The 22,422-nt window shown below is 38.4% G+C and overlaps 2 protein-coding genes across 2 annotated transcripts; both read right to left on the bottom strand.

Moving 5' to 3' along the window:
• Positions 1-956: 956 nt before the first annotated feature.
• On the bottom strand, positions 957-1,543 carry LOC137736173 (uncharacterized). The gene has a single exon (XM_068475498.2). The coding sequence runs from the start codon at positions 1,499-1,501 to the stop codon at positions 1,109-1,111; it is 393 nt and encodes a 130-aa protein (XP_068331599.1). The 5' UTR covers positions 1,502-1,543; the 3' UTR covers positions 957-1,108.
• A 2,248-nt stretch (positions 1,544-3,791) lies between these two features.
• LOC137738195 (serine/threonine-protein kinase RUNKEL) lies at positions 3,792-9,944 on the bottom strand. Its single transcript, XM_068477826.2, has 11 exons — positions 9,747-9,944; positions 9,551-9,640; positions 9,369-9,421; positions 9,171-9,246; positions 8,932-8,993; positions 8,754-8,832; positions 8,600-8,659; positions 6,838-8,484; positions 5,692-6,561; positions 4,067-5,189; positions 3,792-3,982 (listed from the first exon to the last, which is right to left on the bottom strand). Exons 1-10 carry the CDS (start codon positions 9,792-9,794, stop codon positions 4,077-4,079), a joined length of 4,098 nt encoding a protein of 1,365 aa, XP_068333927.2. The 5' UTR covers positions 9,795-9,944; the 3' UTR covers positions 3,792-3,982; positions 4,067-4,076.
• Between the last annotated feature and the right edge of the window lie 12,478 nt (positions 9,945-22,422).

Here is a 22,422-nt window from a genome sequence, read left to right as displayed (position 1 = left end):
CAAAATTTCAAATACAACGGCTAGTTACTGTTGGATTCTTTTTTTTTTTTTTTGGGCCATTTTTTTTTTACAAATTTAATTTGTAGTTTTTAAATTTAAGTTGTAGTTTTTAAATTTAAGTTGTTGTTGTTTTTAAATTTAAATTGTTGTAGTTTTTAAATTTCAATAATAAATTATGTTTGGCCCTATGACCCTCGGTTGGAGACGGTTTTTTGTAACAGGGCCAAAACGAGCCATATAGCCCTTTGGCTCTCGGTTGGAGATGGAAGCAAATATGACCATGTACTGTTCATTAAAATATTAATATCTTTGAGGGCCAGAGAGCTAAAATGAACCCTCTAACCAGCCTTCGTATAGAGATGGCTTAACCTTTCTTCAGTTGGAGATGGCCTTAACTAACGTATGTACATCAAATTTTACACAAGAAAACTTAATCATTGGATGAATCAAGCCCCGGTGCCCCACCTCCAAGTTGGACATTTTCTTTGCTCAAATTTGTGCCCCCACCACCCGCCTTGATTGGCGTATGACAATTCATTAGACAAGCATTCATATTAAAATCCAGCCATCACTTTTTGGATCAACAAATCTTATTGGTATTTAAGGATCAAAACAGCAGAAACAGACAGATTAGATTACCTAAAACACCAATATTATTTTTTCTTTTAATTAGGACAACATATGACTCGTTAATTGCTGTACATCTTAGGGTGTCACATGCACTCTCAAATAAATTTATTTTCAATTATCCGATTTCAATCTAGTTAAAAATTATGTGTCACTTTACTTCTTGGTGTTGTCATTTTTTCACGTGTGAAAATATTTTCGGCTATACTGAGATCACTTATGAGTGTTGTTAGTCTTTGGTGAGTGGTGAGAGTAAACCAAGACACAGAACATTTATGTTTTATATAATCGATGTCGAAGAATTGGATAATTCAATGCAACATCTCAAATACAAAAATAAATTTTCTTAATTAGTCAAGCTACAAACTCTAAATATTACTCGAAATCAATTAAAAATTCTTAACCTATACATATATATTGGACAATTTTGACTACAACCACTGACAATTGAATCATGTATCCCACAACAAATACTTACAACCTAAGAAACTGCATGAACCAATACACATGCAGCTGAAAATGCAAAAGTAGCAACCTTTAGAGTCCAAACTAAATCTGCAGATGCTCCTGAAGAAGCTGGCAATGACCCAAATGGTGAAAGTGCAGGGTAAGGCGGGTCGTCGAGATTCAGAGGGCTCGGGTTGGAGGGAATGGTGGGTTTGGAGGAATCAGTTGGAGTGGTAGGCACCTCAGGACCTGGAGATGGCAAAAGTGGAGCTATTTCTGGAGGTAGTCCTTGCAGATTAGAAGATGGAGGGGAATTGGTGAAGAATGTTGGGGAAGCTGAGATGCTTGAGGCTTTTGAATTGAAGGAAAGAAGAGGTGTGGCCATGAGAGCCATCATGAGGGCTACATTTAACCAAAAAGAGGCCATTTCTAATGATGAAGATATCAATTCTCACAAATTTAGTGGAGTGTGGTTTATATATTTGTGTAGTGAAAGTGCTTTTGGAGTTTAACCAAAGAAAAAAGTGCCTTGGGTGGAAGTTATGATTGGATTTTTTAAAGGATGACTACAAGTTGTCTTAGTACTAGCAATTTATTTATGTTCAATTATAACTAATAAGTCTTAGGTTCAAATTTCGTGGTTGATAAATTCTATACTAATTTATTCTCTCACCCTTTAGGTAAATATATCATTTGTATATAGAGAAAAAGGATAATTCTCACTTTACTCACTCAAGTATCGTGAAACTTGCACTTTGGCAACCCTTAGTTTTTTTCTTCTTAGTTTCATACCTAAACTTTTATTTTCTGACACTTTAATATTTCTGTTAGGTTTTTTGTCAATTTTCCGTTAAATGATGACGTGACATAACTTTGGCTCACCATATTTGCCAAGAAGTGGCAATAGACACATCTGAATTGGATTTACAAGAAATCTCTCAATCCCTTGACAAAAATGGTAGGCCAAAATTATCCACGTCATCACTTAATGAAAACCTAATGAAAAGAAGATTAACTGAAGTATTAAAGTATCAAAAAAATCAAAGTTTAGGTAAGAAACTAGGACGAAAAAAAACTAAGAGTAGCAAGTGCGAATTTCACGATACTTGAGTATAGTAAAGTAAGGATTATCATAGAGAAATAATGACTAGAAATATTACTTTTTATATTTATATACAAAACTATTTGTGAGAAGACTAATTGAACTTAAAACCTCTGGTGCGGGTAAATGCTTTTAACAATGGAGTAGCAAATACCTTGTAGATGATTAGAAGCTTTAGGTGGGACCAATGTGCCACATGGGTAGAGTGAAGTTTCGATGGATTTGAGCAAAACAGGTTGGCATGTGTACGGAAGAGACAAAGATCAAAGATCGGAGATCACTTGACCGGATTTTTTAATTGGAATCAGATGATTTTTTTTCCTTTTTCCCTTTTGACCTGTGACCTTGCTGTCCCCCTGTTTTTCTGAGAATCCGAAACCCTAAGTCCTAATCTACTTGATTACTTCAATGTTTACAAAACCATCACTCACCCTATATTGCATGGTCATCAAGTTGATTAACCTCTTGTTTGGGACTTTTAATGGCATTGGATTCGCCAAGAAGATATGAGTAAATTGTTGATTGTTCTGCATCTTATAAATCGGAGATATTTTGTTATGGAACAATTGATATGATATGTATTATAAGCACAAATGTTATACAACCAGTATCTGGTGAGTTTTTTTACTCCATCTGATCATATTATCATTTACTCCACCAATCATATTATCATTTACTTGACGATTATAAGGCACGAGGATCGTAGGAAAGTCCTAGGGAATGTTTGAAGATAATAATACTTCATGGAAAAGTTGATTGATGTCATAATTTGTTAATCTATATAATCCATCTTAAAACAAGAATTGCAAAAGCGAAACAATTTCCACCCTTGCATTTTATTCATTTGCACCTTTTCACTTGTTTCAAGCTACAAAATTAAATAAATCAACGGTAAATAAGAGACAAAGACAAGCATTGAAAGTTTATAAATTCAGATACAACAAAGAGCTGAACAGTCACTAGATTTCCTTGAGACAGTTTATATTTTTCTCAACATAAGAAATTTTAATGCATAAATCATGGGGCATTATTTGCTCATAATTCAGAGATCTGCAGTCATTATTTGCACCTTTTCTCAACATAAGAGGTCAAGGACACCAATCAAAGGAATTTTCCCCGATGAAATCGGAACGTTGCATGAGCAGTGGATCTAAATTTTGTATGTTGTTGATATCTAATTTGATATGTATTGTTATAAGGGTAATGTTAGGGAGACTAAATTTACAACTAAATGATATATCACTAATAAAAAATAAGTACGTTAATCACCAATAAGAAATGGTACGACTACGCGGATCAGGCACATTTGTGAGCAATTGCTAACCGGTGGTGCATTTGGGCCCAATATACGCGCAACAAAATCTTTGCGTGAAATACAAAGAGCAGTGTCTCAGTGGAATCAAGAAGGATTTAGAACAAGCCTTGTCACAAAGGCAAGGAATGCCCAACCTTCGTGTACATGATTTCACTGATCGCATAAATTTGATGGATTCACACCTAGGTAAATTTGAATGGATTAATCGAACAGCTAAACAATTTCGTACCACAACTAACCAGCATTTATCCGATTAGCATACGAGGTTTTGATCGAATTGCAGTGAAGTAAATTCCAGAAAAAAAAAAAAAAAGAGATATATTCAAAAGAAACAAAATTCCAATGGAGATACAAAGTTTACAAAGATTATATAATGGCAAGCCAACCAGAGCTGGATTGGCCCTAATATAATGCAGAACAAATAAACTCTCCTTCATAACTTGTCAATCCTTTATCAAGCACTCAGGAGAAGCCGATTGATTTGCATAGCACTGCATGCGAAAAGAAGAAATCATTAAACTCGAGAGATTATAATTATGATGATACGAAAGAGGGGAAAGAAACGAGCATGTTACCTCTAGTGCTTTACAGGCAGCGAGGCAGCCGTTGCAACTCCACAGCCACATGGAAAGCAGCGGTGGCTAAAACATGTACATCTGAACCTTTAATCTCAGAAACTATGCCTTCAATTCTTGAGATCTCGGGTATAGATATCGACAGTATCATTGCGCGTAACAAATATTGCCTACAGGAATAACCGAGGGCATGCAGCACCCGCTGCACCAATAAGTGAGATGCGCCCCTACGCCAAGACTCGAGGACTGCAGTAACTTTTGGAAGATTAGTTAGCAGACCAGCAGTGGCTTCCCTTGGAGCTGCCTTGAGCAACAAGACAACGCATTCTGAGGCCAGATCTGCCACATTTCCTCCATATGATCTACTCAACTCTAGTAAGACGCCAACATTGCTGCCGAAGTCCATGATATCTCTAATGCCTTGTTGCTGATCAGCACCACTTGCCTCAGAAGACGCATCACCCAGAAGATCAGGTTCTTTTGAGTAGATGAAGCCTTTTCTACCACTCACTGACCGTAGAAGGAAAGCCCTACATAGGCCAAGGGTTGGTTCCAGAAAATCTTCCATATCCTTTGCATATACAAACTCTAGAAGGTTTCCTATTTTCCTAACTACCTTCAGTTGAGAAAGTAACTTGGTTTCCATCTCAGGTGCCGATGTCAGAGCCAGACATAGCATGACATTGTTCACATTTGCACTTGAAAGATCGCCAAGCAAAAACTCAAAGCATTGTGAGACTATCTTAAGATTTAGTATGTCTGCAATTTTGATGTAATTAAATTCAATAAGCATCACAAGAAGCTTCTGTGCATACAAGGGAATCGGATCTTCATCTTCAATCAAGGAAGGGTAGAGAGGAAGAAAATTCTTATTGGATATGGATTCCAGTTCTTTGGACCTTTGTTGATCTTCAGATTGTTCATTCAGAAAAATTACCATCACGTCAAACAAAATTTTCAAGCACAGAAACCTGGCATCACCATCCTTATTACCCTTATAAAGAACAGCCAAACTGGGGAGAACCTCACGAATAAAAATCTCAGGGCTTTCAAGAATCACATGCGACTCCTCTGAGACAGACTCAAGAATTCGGAGAAGGGTAATCTGAAAGTCATCCCTGCCCTGTTAAATCAATAACAAATTATTTATCAGTATCAATGTTACCATATTACGTTCTCTTTTCATTAATCTGTTACTTTTTCTCGTCATAAGTTGGGACTAAACTACCTTTCACCCCACATAGTAGAAATTTAGCGTAAGTCCAGACTCCACGCTAATGGACTTTTATGCTGTAGCCTTCCACATGCTAAGTTAAAAGCTAATGACATGGTTTTACTAGTGATTTATTAAGAAGAAAAAGGGGCCTGTTAAATAGTGGAAATGATCAGGTTGTCACCTGCCCAGGCATTTACCAACCTATAACAACCTCGGATCACTTGCCGAGACACTGTACCTAAGCACTGGGAAAGTTACATAACATCCCAAGTTCCAGTAACTAACAGTTAGCTGATGTAATCAGCCAGAAGTATTTTAGTACTACTATTTTTTACATCTTAATTATAAATCAGATTAAAAGACAAGCTTAGCAATGACTTAAACACAGACTGGTTAGGCTACTACCAACCTGAAATGGCGTCTCCACGAGTTTCATTAGATTTGCCAACTGCTGCAGGACCTGTTCATTCACCACTTTGCGCTTAAAAGACAAGCTTCGAAGAAGATGGAGAACTACGGGAAACGTATAAACATTGGTCTTTGGAGCAGCTCTACTGTTAAGGGGAGATTGATACCCATGGCGCCTACCTCCCATAATTTTCTGAATATCTCCAGTAATAGTATCCAGTAAACTGGGTATAGCAGACGCCACAACACACACAGATGCCTCTAAACACTGCTGCACATAACGGTCCTTCTCTTTCACCAACCTGTCCACCGCAGAAAGCAACTTGGCATGGCAAAAAAAATGTGGCAGCCACCTCCTACTGCTCTTACAAAGAAGAGCAACAAAAACAAGTGCCTTTCCCTTCAAAACCTCACTTCCCTGATCAATAAGAGACACAAGACTTGGGACAAGATTCTTATCCTCCATCAATGGGAGGAGGTACCTGCCAACATTCGTGAACACATGACTTCCCAGCATGGCCATGTTTAAGAGGTTTAAGCTTATTTGCTGCTCACGCAGACTGCCCTTCACAAGTGCCGATGCTATGTCCTTTAAGGAGAGCTTCTCTATTACTGGTTGAATGCTAGGTGGGTTAAAACGAACCAGACGAACCAAGCATGATCCTGCTGTGAGCCTCATGCTCTCCTGCTTTCCAGCAGCCCTATATAAATAGCACAGGTTATTAATCATGTCCTGGCTAGTCAAACGAGCTGCCCACGGCCCTGCTTGACTGCAAATATTTTCTATTGTCCTCAATGCATATAACTGAGTTAAATCATCCTCTCCTTTTCGTAAAATTGATGACACCAATGAAAGCAATGCATTTGAAACCTGCCCCAAGGAGAATAACTTATCAGTGACAACATTGAGTAGAAGTGAAGGGAAAACATGGGAAAGTACTCAAGGACATCCAGTAATAACAGTTCTCTTGGTAGAACATACTTTTTAGCTCCAATTGATGAGGAAAGAAAAAATGAGGGTTTACTAGAGCATATACAACTCCAGATTTCACTCGGTTAAGAGTAAAAGTACGGGCTATTAAGGTATAACGGTAATCTTTATGTGATCAGGAGCAAAGGAACAAGTTGCAATAGTTACGACACTAACCTGCCACCCAGATGTGGACCGGCTTTCCTTTGATGGAGACTCTGCTGGATTGTTGTCTGCATGCTCACCTTGAGTGGATATATAGAATAGCAACTCTCCCAAAGCAGCCATAGAAAACCTCCTCACCTTTTCCTGCTTGTCTCTAAGGCCATCAGCAAGTGAACCCAAAATTCCTGAATCTGCCAAATCATCTTGAATAAAAGTAGAATGTCTAATCAACAAACCAACCAGTGAAGCAAGTTGGACACGCAAAGCCAAAGCCTTGGACAGCCGGAGCATTTTAACAAGCAAAAGCATGATAGGTCCATTGGTCAAGATATTTGCAGCATCAGCATTATTGCTTAACATCTCAAGGTATCTAATTACATTCTGCTTCTCGCCAATGCTACTGTTCCCATTAAAAATGGCTATAATCTTACTGTTGAGTGCATCCAACTGCTCTTTAGAGATCTTCACAAAGTCAGAGGCTTGCAGTGCCTCAAAGGGAAGAGAAGGAATTACCTCCGAATTTTTGTCAGATTTTCTGCTGGGCATCACAGGTCTGACTGAGAGATCGGATGGATGCCAAAGAACTTGTGAAAGGTTATTCGGAGATTTTGAAGAATCATAGTCAACTGCAGATCCAGAACCTTCTTTAAATCTCTGATTTTTAATTTGAGGACTGGCACTGGGTGGAATTGCAGCCATTTCAATACTCTGGGGAGATGGTTCCTGATCATGAACTCCGGATTCATCTGAGGCAGGTGTACTAACCACAGGCAGGGCATCTGATTGGTTCAAGTTGTTTTCCATCTCTTCCATTTTACCCTGGTGCTGACTTGAAAATTTGTTGTCAGGTGGACAAGCTTGGATATCAGACCCATCGGATTCATCATGTGTGTCATCTTCCGTGTTCTCATTAAAATCAAGTTCCATGTCCGTGTTCTCAATTTTGACTTCAGAATCATTCTCAGTATTAGTAGACACTGGCCTGCGGTAGTTTTCCTTCTCATTTTCCCTCTGCAGGTTCTGTTTTGCAATTCTTGAGAGCCTCAAAAGATTCACACCCCTCGTGGCACCAGAAGGATCCTTTTGTTTTTCACTAACCCCTCTGCCAGAAACCTTTGCTTGAGTTCTGCGGCTTCCAGGTGTACCCTTGACTGGAGTCTCATGACCGTTTGCTCCCAAAATAGAATTCTCATCCTGCTTAAAAGTTCCTTTAACATCCTTTTGGCAAGATTTAGGAGTTCTGATTTGGGAAGATTTATCACTATTGCGCTCTGACAGACATGGCCGAGCATATTGCTCTAGCATATTATCAAAAGCAGGCTGAGGAGGTAGAGGCACTAAAGTTAACTTCGTCCTCCAGAAAGCATGACCACAAAGTTCAGGCCACTGTATTCTTTCTGCTGGATCCTTTATGAGTAAAGAATTTATTAGATTGACAAAAGAACGGCTAGGAGTTCCAGGTAGAGGTGGAGTTGGATCTGATATAATGGATTTTACTAGCTGAGTAAATTCCCTACCCACAAAAGGAGGCCTCCCAGCATAGCACTCATACAGTACACACCCAAGGGCCCAGAAATCAGATGCATATGAATGGACACCCCCTTCTTCAAAAAGCTCAGGAGCCATATAACAAGGTGTCCCGCGTTTCGCTTGTGGCAACTGAACATATACAAGAAGGGAAAGCTACATTAATATTCTCATATTTTCTAATTACATTCAGATTACTTTATCCGAAAAAAAAATAAAATTCACATGTTGTGGCAAGATAACCTACTGAAGAAGAAGGTATTTGTGATATATCACTCAATTTTCTCGCCAATCCAAAATCACAGAGCTGCATTGTGCAAACATAATAGTTCAGATGAAGAGAAAAAAAAACATATAAAAAAATTGAGAGAAATATGCAAGGACAGCAGCCTGCCTTATACCTTTGTACGGCCATTCTCGTCTAACAAGATATTTGATGGTTTCAAGTCACAGTATATGATTCCCTTTGAGTGTAAAAACCTAACCGGAAGTGAACATTTCGAGAACATGAATTAAATGAAGTAAAGAAATAGACACTCGTAACAAGGACATAAAAATGAAGCAATTCAAGGTTCTTACAGCAAAGCTCTAACAAGGTCACACCCAAGGTCATGAATTGACTCTTCAGGTAGCTGCTTATCCTGCATTTCCATACATTATCAGTATCACATTTCTAAAAACACAGAATCATCTCGACATAAACATTAGCACCGGTATAAGACCGACCAAATTAGAAATGATTCCGTCTGTACAATATAATATATCCACAAACTCTACACATAACTTCAATGCGAGGCTCAGATTAAGTGATTAATTACCTGGTTTAATAGTGTCATCAAATTGCCCCCAACGCAATACTCCAAAACCAACCACAAGTGAGCAGAAGTTTCATACCTGCATTTTATAGCGGCACACAAAAAAGGAAATTCGCAAATAAACAATTCAATTCTTAGCTCGAATCAAAGATAAACAGGTATTGATATTTCGCAAGCGATTATCTGACGAAGAATTCTCACCACCAGTAAAACTTGAGGATATTTTGATGATCTAGAGTGTGAAGAATCTTCACCTGCATCAAATGGAAAACTCTATAACCTAAATCGTCTTCGAATTTGAATTATCCAAACTAAATTAAAGCCCATAAATTGCTAAATCCGAATTTTGGTTCATAGTTTGCTTACTAAACTTAATTACTTACTTCTTGGAGAAGCTTGTTCTTCTGTGACTTCTCGACGCTCTTAATCGCGAAGTACTCAATCGTCTTCTTCTTCCTCCCTTTGTACACAGTCTGCAAATCCAACGCCAATCGGATTAATTAAGCAACAAATTGAACTAAAAGTCGCTGAATCGGCGAGTTAGGAGAAATGCAAAAGAACTTGCGAAGCAAATCCTACCGAGCATTTTCCGTGGCCAATGGCTTCGTAGATGTGGTACTGGTTCATCTCTGAGCTTTGCTTCCTAGGGTTTGCAGATTTCAAATTTGAGAGAGAGAGAGAGAGAGAGAGAGAGAGAGAGAGAGAGAGAGAGAGAGAGAGGGATTAGGCTTTTGGATTTGGGACGAAAGGTCAAATGTTTGGCACAAGGGAATGAGCGGGAATGTGGATTCCCATTGAAATATTAAACGAGGAACTTTTAGAGAGAGAAAAACGGCTTTTCGGGTTTTGGGTTTTGAGTTGTATCCAAATACTCAAACAGTATCTTTCCACCCGTTTCAATTTTAAATTTTGAAAGATGGGATGCAGTATTGACTGCCACGTGGCACAAATAAATATTATTTTTTTGTTGGAATATGCATATAATATGTTATGTATGCATGAAATTGTCACGTGTTTCTAGATTTTTAAAGCCTGAAAAAAATTGGCGGGGATTCGAGCAAACCCGCAACCCAGATTCGGCTCAAGTTGAACCATACTCTGTCTAAACCCGGTAGCGACCCGACACCCAGACCCATTTCTGAATTCTGGTCAAAATATTCCAGGTATATTCTGTACTATTTTCGTTAACTATGACGGAGTATTTCATCCTATGACAAGATATTCCATTTCCAGAAATTATTCTGTGTGGTGACAGAATATTGCATCTTCGGTGATCAACTTAGCCACTGACGTATGCCGACCACCCCTTGGTGCATGGCGGCAGCCCATGACAGTATGTGGCGGCAGTCGGTGGTTTTCAAATACCAATTTTGGCAGCTTGATCTTTGTTTTTTTGGTAATCTTCATAGTTTTCGTTTACTTACCAAGTAAGGGTTGCTTATTTTAGCGCGCTGAGCAAGATGTGCGAGAACCTGTATTTTTAAAGTAAGCTTATAAGTTAGTTGTTTAGCTCGTGGGAATTATACTAGAAATTTATGTTTGAATTGTTTTATGAGAAAGGATCCTCTTTGTGAGGATCTCGAGGATCCTCCAATCACATATGTTCATTGTACATCGTGCGGTCAGTTTTTGTCAGATACTATTTATATTCAATTTTAAATAAAAAAATTTACAATGATTTTTTTACCACACGATGTACGATGAACGGATGTGATTGGAGGATCCCTAAGATCCTCACAAAGATGATCCTCCTGGTTGTTTTATTTGCTTGTCATCTGATTGCTTTCTACCTTTTTTTTCAAAAAAAAAAATTATTATTAAGGAGAGGGGGAGGATTCAAAATTAATATAATAATTTATGGGAAGGGCAGTTTCGAACCCGAGACACATGGGTGAAAACCTAACACCCTACCTTAGAATAAGAACAATCTATTCAACATGCCACCTTTGAATAATCTGTATGGATACCTATTTAATTTGGTGTCCAATCCATAATTATGCAAACCAATTCGTTCCATGCAAGTAACTTGAGTTGGCCACGAAGTTGTTCATTTTACACAGTGACTAAGGTTTAGCACCAAGTTGGTGGTGGCAAATGACTATGTCGCCTTTAGAGCAACTACAGCCCTCCGCAAATTAGTTAGGCAACAACCCATTTCTTCCATTCACCGCCCCCCCCCCCCCCAAAAAACCCACTCCACCCCATACACAGAGCCCAGCTTCTCAACCAGCTGAAAATCCACTGACCTAATACCCAACTAATGTGACGCCAGGCTGACGTCAGTGCGACTTTATACTGATTTTTATTTTTTTGGCACCACGCGTGAGTAGGCACGCGTTCCTGACAAGTTTCAAAGGTGGGGCCTGCGCTGGCAGGTGCACTAAGGGGACTCGGTAGACAAGCAACTTGGCACACCTATGGTTGTTGGATTTCCAATGGCTAGTTTTCTTGGACCGTTAGATTTCCAACGGTAAAAAAATTTTGAAAGTCAAACCCAATGGTTAGTGACGTGGCAAAATTTGGAATGTTCAATTTCCAGATTAATGGTTCAAGTTTTTCAACCTAAAAGAAAAAGAAAATGTCAGAATCTTACCATTGGGCATGTGTCCACTTTTAGACTATTGGATTTGAATCTTTTTGAAATCCAACGGTCTATATTAATTAACTTAATAAAAATTTATAAAAAGTGATTAAAAATACAACAAAATAAAACGCAAATTTTTTTTTTGTCACATCCTAGACCAACTCCGTCGTAGCACGATATTGTCCGTTTTGGGCCCCAACCACGCCTTCACGGTTTTGTTTCTAGGAACTCATACGAGAACTTTCCAATGGGTCACCCATCCTGGGAATGCTCTCGCCTAAACTCGCTTAACTTTGGAGTTCCGATGGAATCCGAAGCCAGTGAGTTCCCAAAAGGCCGCGTGCTATATAGAGGTGGGCATGTACATATAAGACACATCACCCCCTCTCCGTTGGTCGATGAAGGATGTTACAATCCACCCCCCTTAGGGGTCCGACATCCTCGTTGGCACACTCGCACCACACGGTAGAGTGGCTCTGGTACCATTCTGTCACATCCCATACTGGCTCTGCTATAGCACGATGTTGTCCGCTTTGGGCCCCTGCCACTCCCTCACGATTTTGTTTCTGGGAACTCACATGAGAACTTCTCAGTGGGTCACCCATCCTGGGAATGCTCTTGCCCGAACTCGCTTAACTTCAGAGTTTCGATGGAATCCGAAGCTAGTGAATTCCCAAAAGGCCTATTGCTATATGGACGTGGGCATGTACATATAAGGCACATCATCCCCTCTCCGTTGGTCGATGTGGGATGTTACATTTTTAATATATAATTACCTAACCATTTTCCACAAAAATTGTACTTTCGGATAACGACATATGGCGTGACAAGATTGGTTAAAAATCATATCCAAAATTAAAAATAAAATTATTTTTAATTATTTTATAAAAAAATTAATAACATATTAATAAGAATTGACTAGGCTATTCAGTTTAGGGGTGGAAATGCACTTGAGTAGTTACTATTCATTGCAGTCAATTAATATTCATTTTGGGTGGATTGAATTGACTCTTGACTAGAGGGTTTTTAGGAGTGGAGTTGCTCTTATGTCCCTATAAATAAGAGCTAAGCTAGCATGCAGTGCATGCTCTGGAGCTCACGTAATACATATATATAAGATAAGAGACATAGAAAGAGACTAGGGTTAGTGAGCTTGTGTGTGGAGATTTTTTGTGGGCTTGTTTTGCCGAGGTTCTAGCTATCGATTAAGGTGAGTGGTTTATGTAATGTGTTTCAAATATTTTTATTTTCTAATAAACGAAAACCACAAACTATTGTGGGGTTTCTTTATTTCCCAAAGTTCATTTATTTTTCTATACAAGCATGTTTGATTTGTTGAACTGCTTTCAGAGTTACTATATAATGTGGTGTGAATTATTTGGAATTGTTCATGGGGCATGTGAACTTTAGTGTTGGGTTATCCAAGGAATAAATGTATGGCACATGGCGACATTAAGGCAGAATGACCTATTTAGGGTTCATATGGTGAGCTATATATTATGAAGGATAACCAACATGTGAAGGGATGATGTGACATGACATGATATATGATGAAGACTTTGATATAATTATATTATGTTGCAGTGTGAGGTTTGATTGACATAGTACATATTCTACTCACTGGACGACAGTGATTGTTACTCACCCATCATCCTTTTATTTTTCAGATGAGTTATTTGACACGATAAGTGCTAGAAGAGCTAAGGTTGTGTTAGATGAGGGATTTAAGAGTCTCATTTATTTTTGAACAATTAAGGCTTTTGGAGTTATTGTATAATAGAAGTTTGTTTGTTTTTTTTTTAATTTTTAGCTCACGTGATGTATTTGGGTTTGAGTTCTTAATCGACCCCCGAATTAAGGGTGTGACAAGACAACTATGACTATTGTAAGTGAGTGGCTTTTTTTTTATTTTTTAAATCTATACTATATATTGTTGTAGCTATCTTGGAAATATTGTGGTTTTTACCGTATACTTGGAAATAATTGTTTTATTCGGTACTTGACTTTCATACTTATACTTAGTACGATTTTTTTGAAATTATACAATTTTTACAAGTAGGATTATTATGTATAGAAGAAAAAGAAGATTTTATTAAACGCTTGTTTTTGCCCACTCACATTTTCTGTTTTGCCCCTGTAAACACGAAAATTTTGTAACGAATGAAACGAGAACACGTGTACAAAGTAGATTTGTATTGATTTGAATTTGTATGTCAATCTCTGTTTACAATTTTCCTCTGATTCAATCCTCAAATTTGATGTAGATGCATAGGTTCTTGATCCAAGGGTTGCGATGACTTGATCTCGGACGAACGATTGAATGATTGCTTCAAGTATTGAGCTTGAAACGATGCTTGGATGGTCTTCACCTCAAAGTTGCGACAATGATGGTGTAGATATGAGATTTCGTTGATTCAAGGGCCTTGACGACTTGATCTTGAATCGAACGTCGTTACAAGTTTTGAGCTTGCAACAAAGTCTTGAAAGAATTGGCACAAGTGCTTGTTAATTCTTCAAGGGAGTGCTTCGCCTTTTGGTCAAAAGAAAGCTTCGACTTTGGTTATGAGTTCTTCGAAGAGAGCTTTGGCAGCGTATTAGTCTTCAAAGATTTGTGTAGAGGTTATTCTGAATGTAGGATTTTCGGCCCTTCAATGTCGAAATTGTCCACCTTTTTTATGTCTTGGGACCTTGTATTTATAGACTTCTTAAAGCTTGCCTTTGGATGGATTTGGCTTTGATTTGTGTCTTGATTCGTCCATGGGAGAATTTAGGCATGTTTTGTGTCTTAATTTCAGCCATTTTCCCTTGCTTGGCCGAAATCTATAGGGCTTGTTGCCTATTTTGTGAGTAATCTTCAATTCTTGCTTGTTTTGTGAAGATGCTTTAGCCTTCTTTCTGGTTTTGAGAGATTTTGGACTCCTTTCCGATTTTAAGAGATATTTTCTCCCTTTTGCCGAATTTTGGGAAGGTTTTGCACTTCCTTTGCTTGATTTGCGCCACATGTCATTGATGACTTGTCTATTTGTGATGAATCATATGCCACGTGAAGCTTTGTGATGCATCATTTGTATGCAATGAAATTTACATGTCTACAGCCCCCTCCAGGATTAAGAGCATCTCAATGAGAATTCTATATGGGGGCTGGAAAAGCGATGGATGTAGCCCATTTTAGAGCTCTATGAATATGTGGGGCTCTAAATGAATTTCTCACAAAGAGGGGCTACATACCTTTCAGGGCTCTATATGGGCCTATATATTTATTCATGTATGACTCGTTTGTATGTGCTTTTAAAATGATTGAAAGTGTCTTTAGAGAAAATATTTTTGGGTTCCAAAAGCACTTAAAATGCTTCCTAGAAGAAGCACCATTTTTGGGACAAATTTCATTTAACCATGGCTCTCGCATGCCACACATATTATAAAAAAGGGCAAGAACAAGAATAATGGACAAAGGGAAGCTTTTTGAACAACCAGAGATCTTCTAAAAAAGCTGTTTCTTACTCACTCCAATGGAACCCCCCGATCCCAAACAACTACAATAAATCTTAGGCAAGAGGTAGATCCACATGCGAATTTTTTATTTTATTTTTTTTAATTTCATAGGGGAATGATGCTTAGAGAAAATGGGCCTAGTAAAGAAAATAAAAAAGCCTACAAGATTGACTCATAATGTGCTTCTTAGAGAAAGCACTTTAAATCCCTTTTTCAGAATTTACTTGCATCTTTACCAAAGAATGGTTTTAAAAACATTTTCATCAAAAACGCTTTCAGTCATTTTAAATGCACATCCAAATGAGCTCATAGTAATTAGATTACGTGGTAATATATATATATATATATATATTTTTTTTTTAACAAAGGATATTATCTATAGTAAGGGGACGTGACATGCTTAGCCTTATAGTGGACTAGCAATAATGTGATTCAAATTCGCCTTTAGCGAACATTGAACCTAAGACCTCTCACTTACAAGTGAAGAGGAATACCACTAGACCGTAGTATTAAGCGGCGGTAATTTTTTATTTTTTATTTTGTTAACTTGTTTAAATTGATTTTTTGATGTGTTATCTTAAATATTATTTATTGTTATAAACTTCTTGTTTAAGTGTGATTGTGTAAATCATATATTAGATTTGATTCTAGTTATTTTTCCCTATTAGGACTTGTATTCCTTGGAGGAGAATGATTTCTTCTCTCTCTTATTACTATAAATAAAGGCACTGCGTATGGAAAAAAACAACATCCTCTACACAACCCTACAAACACATCTTTCTCTATGTCGCTGGCCTATTCCCCTGTCAATTAAACATAGGCTACAATACGTTATCATCATGCTTCTACTGATGCGCCCAGGAATCTGACGTGGAAGCTTTCTGCATCAAACTAGTTCACCAATATCATCATGCAATCAAGTTATTCCAAAACAACGATTTTTATCTCGATATTTTGGCAGCCCTGATAGCATGAACATTCATCATAATGCATGACCCAACTTTACATTTTTCAAATTTTAGATTCTACATAAATTGTGTATGCATTATATCTATAATTGTTGGATTATGTGAATTTGATATTGCCATGAATTGTATCAAATATATGTCCATGCATTAAATTATTTATATGAATATGCATTGAATTAATCTAAAATTGAAAAAAAAAATTATTAAAATATGGATTAAGGTTTCGTTCTAAACCCCTTCACCGTGTAAGTAGTGGCTGGCAAGCCGCTAAGCAGTCAAGCCATTAGCCTCAGGCATACAACCTATGTGGCTAAGTTGAGCCGCAAAACCACGAAGTCGAAGCTATATGCTCCTAGTCTGAAACCTAGAAAAAACCCGACATCTTCCATGGCATCTTCTCCTTCATAGGTGGGCCTGCAACCCCATCCTGACCTTCGGTATTCGTCCCGACGACTTGAAAATCATCTTCGATGGGTTTTTGACCGAGATTCGTTCGAATCTCACCGATTTTTCTTCGAAATTTCGAGTTAATTTTTCTAAGTTTTTTAAACACGTTAAGAGTCTCTATTCTCCGCTTACTTCTATAAGTCACCTCAGGTACATATGTCCGCGAAGCACCAGATCAAATCCCATTTGGGCCTTTGTCTTTGGGCTTGCACCTACAACCCGTTTTCTATGATGCTGAGCCTGCCTGCATGCTAGGCACGTGCCTACCCCAGCCCATTTTTGGGCCTGGACCTCACAACACCAGTTCACTCAGCCCACTCGTGGGCTTTGGTCCAAATTTTTGGACCTCGAGTGTTAATTTCCTTTTTTTTAGGTACTTTTGTGTTTTATGATTTTTCACCTACACTTTAAATTTGGCCCGAAGTCAATATAATTAATTCCATTATAATTATAGACCTGAAATTCTATTTCCATATTTTCTTGTTGCATATTTTTGTATATATATTTGTGTTTGTCTGCAGGAACATATGAACCTGAAGTTCATAATTATTTCGAAACTTGAAGTTCAGGAAACATGCCTTGTTTAAAAACCTGAAGTTTTCCTTAAAAACATCACCCATGAAAACCCAAGGCTTTTTTCATGCGAATTTAAACCAATACATATCTATTAGAACCTGAATGTTCTACTCCAGTGTGAATAGATTGATTTTTTTTTTCTTCATTACACTAATCACATCTTGTCCATTTATTTTGTGATAAGAACATGTCGAATTTGAACAAACTCGACTTTACCGCTTTAGAGGTCTTTGGAAGAAACTACCTCAAGTGGGTCCAAGATGTGAAGCTCTACCTCACTGCAAAGAAAGTCACTAGCATGATCTTCATCTGAAGACATATTCATGACACACTGCAAACCGAGTACCTTGCTGAGGATGATCCACGAGCACTCTAGGTCGCTTTGGCTGATCGCTTTGATCACCAAAATGACATCTTCTTGCCTAAAGCAAGATATGACTGGCAGCATTTGCGCTTCCAAGACTTTAAGTATGTGAATGAATATAATTCTGAAGTTTGTCAAATCCGATCACTTCTCAAGTTCTGTAACGAGACCTTGACTGAAAATGATCTCTTGGAAAATACCTATTTGGCCTTCTCTGCTACTAATATTGTCCTGCATCACAATATATGGCTCAGAAGTTCACTAAGTTTTCGGATTTGATCCCCATTTTACTTCTCGCTAAAAAACAGAATCAGCTGTTGATGAAAAATTATTAAGCTTGACTTGAGGCGAATGCTGTGCCTGAAGCACACTATAGCACAAACAAACACCCAAAATAGGTGTGGTAAGAGCGGCCAGAAGCCACCCCATCAAGGTCAATAAAACCAAGACACATCTAAAGGAGGAAACCAAGCCCAGACTCACTCTAACCTTTGCTCCCAATGCCCTAAACTTCAAGAATAAGGCCAAAGCGCCTGAAACCATGGATGCGAGCATGTGTTATCGTTGTGGTTCAAATGACCATTGGTCCCATGTTTGGCGAGCTCCCCATAAAGTTGGAGCTGAATATCATTTTCGTCGTAAGAAGTTTGAATCAAACTTTATGCAAGTGGATGAACTGGAGAGTACCAAGATGAAGGTTTCTGACTTTCAAAAGGCTATTATTCCTATGGAAGATTATAATCTTAGACATAAACTATTTTTTTAGTTGAAATTTAGACAATAGGGCTGAATTCCACCTAGTGGCCGAATGCCCCTTTTGTTTTTGGGTTAATTTTTTGAACAATTTTCCTTTATATTTGGATTATTTGTTGGTGATTTGTTTTTAGATATTAAAATTTTAATTAATTACCATCCTTGAATACTTAAATTATTTTGAATGGATATTTGTTTTTAAGAACTTTTATGCATATGACCGATTCAAATTAATTTTTATTCTAGGTATGACTAGTGGGAAAGTTAGTTGTTTGGCAGATAGTGCAACCACGCACACCGTTTTACGTGAACACATCTATTTCACTAACTTCATACCTAAGAATACACCTCTGACAACCCTCTCAGGCCTATCCAACCTGATCGAAGGATACAGTAAAACACCTATAATGTTGTCCAATGGTACAATTTTGACCATTGATGAGACACTCTATTTTCCGCGTTCCGAAAGAACGTTGTTGAGTTTCAAGGACATTAGAGATAATAATTACCACGCTGAAACCTATGTAGAAAATAGAGTTGAATTTATGTGCATAACTTTCTACAAATATGGCCAGAAGCGTATTCTAGAGAAGATGAAGCATATCCCAAGTGATCTGTATACTATGACCATACGCCCTATAAAAAGTTACTATGTGGCCAGCCCTACCTCTAGGACTGCACACGAAATTACACTTTGGCATGATCGTTTGGGACACCCTGGATGAATAGCGATGCGCCGTATCCTTAAATCATTATAAGGACATCCACTAACCTGAAGTTTAGGTTTGATTTAAGGAATCGCATGTCAAACCTGCTTCATGAGAAAACTTATTATTAAGCCTTCTTATGACAAGATTCGTTTGAATCCTTTTATTTTTCTACAAAAGGATTCATGAGGATATTTGTGGACCGATTTACCCTCTATGCAGACCATTTAGATATTTTATGGTTTTGGTTGACGTTTCCACAAGTTGGTCACACGTATGCTTGTTGTCCACAAAGAACGCTGCATTCTCCAAACTGTTGGCTCAGGTTATCAAATCTATTCAATTGGATAATGCTGGAGAATTCACATTTAAAACTTTTGATGACTATTGCATGTCGGTTGAGGTTGAAGTTGAACATCCAGTACCCTATGTTCATACCCAGAACGGCCTAGTAGAGGCATTCATTAAGTGCTTACAAATGATTGCTCGATCGTTGGTCATACGTACCAAGCTCCCGATCGCTGCTTAAGGCTATGCAATATTGCACACACCTATGTTGGTCCGCTTAAGGCCTGTTGTAACCTAAACATATAGTGCCATTCAGTTGGTTACCGGATACGAATCCAACATATCGCATCTACGTATTTTTGGTTGTGTGGTTTATGTGTCGATTTCGCCACCCTTACGTACAAAAATGGGGCATCAATGAATGATGGGAATTTATGTCGGATATGATCCTCCTTCGAACATTTGTTACTTAGAACCTTTGATCGGTGATTTATTTATCGCTCGTTTTGAGGATTGTCACTTCTATGAGATAGTCTTCCCGTCGTTAGGGGGAGATAAAAATGTCAATGTTCCTGAAAAACGACGCGAATTATCGTGGATGACTCATACTTTGTCTCATTTAGATTCCCGCACCGTTCAGTCTGAGATTGAAGTGTAGTGCATATTAGATCTTCATAGCATAGCTAAGAGCATGCCAGATTCTTTCATCGATTTAACGCGAGTGACAAGATCACATATTCTAGCTGCAAATGTGCCTGTAAAGATGGATGTACCAAATGTAAGACGAATTTCTCTTCTAGAGGCCCGGGACGCCACTTGGGCCGATCCATATACATTAGCGCCCAACCAATCCTTTGCCCCTACGCAAAAGCGTGTCAGACCTCTTAGTTCAAATGATTCATGCTCCCAGAAGAGGAAACCCACGACACAGGCACCTGAAGAGCCTACCGTGAATCTGACTGTCGCTTACTCATTGTATCAAACTCATAAGGAAATTCTAGATTATGGAAGCATCCTTGGAGAGACGAATCCATCTTCCGAGAATCGTGAGATTTCGGTCCATTATGCTAGTTTGGATGGTGTTTGGTGTAGAAATGAGATGATTGTCGATGATGCAGTAGCATATGTAATAGCTATTGAGATCATGTTAAACGATGACATTAAACCATGTTCCGTTGATGAATGTCAATGTAAAACCGATTGGTTAAACTAGAAACAAGCAATCCAAATCGAACTCGATTCGTTTGTGAAACGTAGAGTGTTTGGACTTATAACTCCTACTTCTCCACATGTGAAGCTCGTTGGCTACAAATGGGTTTTCATTCGGAAGAGTAATGAGAAGAACGAAATTGTGCGTTGCAAAGCTTGTGTTGTTGTGCAAAGCTTTTCACAACACCCCGGGATTGACTATGACGAAACTTATGCACCCATTATGGATGTGATTACTTTTTGCTACCTTATCAGTTTGGTAGTTTCCGAAAAACTGAGTATGCAGCTGATGGACATAGTAATTACATATCTTTATAGGGATCTTGATACGAAAATTTATATGAAAGTTCCCGAAGGACTTACATTGACTAGATCAAATATTTCCAAACCTCGGAACACGTTCTCAATTCGGCTGAGGCGTTCACTTTATGGTTTGAAGCAATTTGGAAGAATATGTTATAACCGTCTAAGTGAGTATTTGAATAGTCAGGGATATGTGAACAACGAACTATGCCCTTGTGTGTTCATTAAGAAGTCACATTCCGGTTTTGCGATAGTTGCAATTTATGTCGACGATATGAACCTCGTCGGAACTCCTAAAGAGCTCGCGAGAACTGCTGTGCACATGAGGTCAGAATTTAAGATGAAAGATCTAGGAAATACTTGATACTGTCTTGGTCTCAAGATAGAGCACCGTTTGGATAGAATCTTAGTAAACAAACTACACATAAAAGGTGTTGTGCCGCTTTAACGAAGATAAAGCAAAGCCTTCGAGTACTTCTATGGTCGTTCGATCACTAGATGCAAAACTAGATCTCTTCCGTCCGAATGAGGATGATGAAGAGATTTTGGAACCTGAAGTTCCTTATCTAAGTGCGATAGGCGCTTTATTGTACTTAGCTCAATGCACTAGACCCAACATCTCATTCGCTATTAATCTTTTGGCAAGATACAGTAATGCACCAACACGCAGACACTGGACTGGTGTTAAAGACATATTTCGCTACCTTAAGGGTACTACAGATCTGGGCTTGTTCTATCCATACAGATCCTCAAGTGATGTCGCACCTCCTTATCTCGAGTTGATTCTCGCTTTGTCGGTTATGCCGACGTATGATACTTATCTGATCCGCACAAGGCACACTCTCAAACGGGTGATGCCTTTACCATTGGAGGCACCACAATCTCTTGGAGGTCAACTGAACAGACCTTAGTTGCCACTTCGTCTAACCATGTTGAAATTCTCACCTTACATGAAACAACTCAAGAATGTTTTTGGTTGAGAGCAATTGTGGGCCATATTCGAAGCTCCTGTGATCTTTACCCCGTTGTTGATGTCCCCATGATGATCTATGAAGACAATGTAACATGCATTGAACAACTCAAGAAGGGTTACATCAAAGGAGACAACACCAAGCGCATTGTGCCGAAGACAACGTTTCAGAAGCTTGTTCAAGGATTTGGTATGCGTAAACTTTATGAATTGTAACATTACTAGTTCTCTTTGAAATTATGTCAAAATCAGGGGGAGTATCTTGAAGTATACTTGCTTGATCTTAATGTACTATTTTTCCCTACGATTAGGAGCATTTTTCCCACTGGGTTTTTACTACTTAACGAGGTTTTGACGAGGCACCCGCCTTAGGTTAATCATATCCCTGATGACATTCCGTAGATGTTTCATTTGACTTTGCATTACTTACACATTTTTCCTTAGACTATGAGTTTTATCCTTACTTGGGTTTTTACCATAGCCATATTGTTTTTCATGAGACTTAGTTCCTTATTCAAGTTCTTACCTTATTGAGAATAGCGTGTTTCTATAATCAGTGTCGACGAGTCGACTTCTTCAACCTCTACATGATGC

This window comes from Pyrus communis, chromosome 13, assembly GCF_041283825.1.
Source record: "Pyrus communis isolate YQ-2024b chromosome 13, ASM4128382v1, whole genome shotgun sequence".
Taxonomy (NCBI): domain Eukaryota; kingdom Viridiplantae; phylum Streptophyta; class Magnoliopsida; order Rosales; family Rosaceae; genus Pyrus; species Pyrus communis.
Note: the sequence above shows the minus strand (reverse complement) of the source record. Positions and strands in the feature narration are given on the sequence as shown.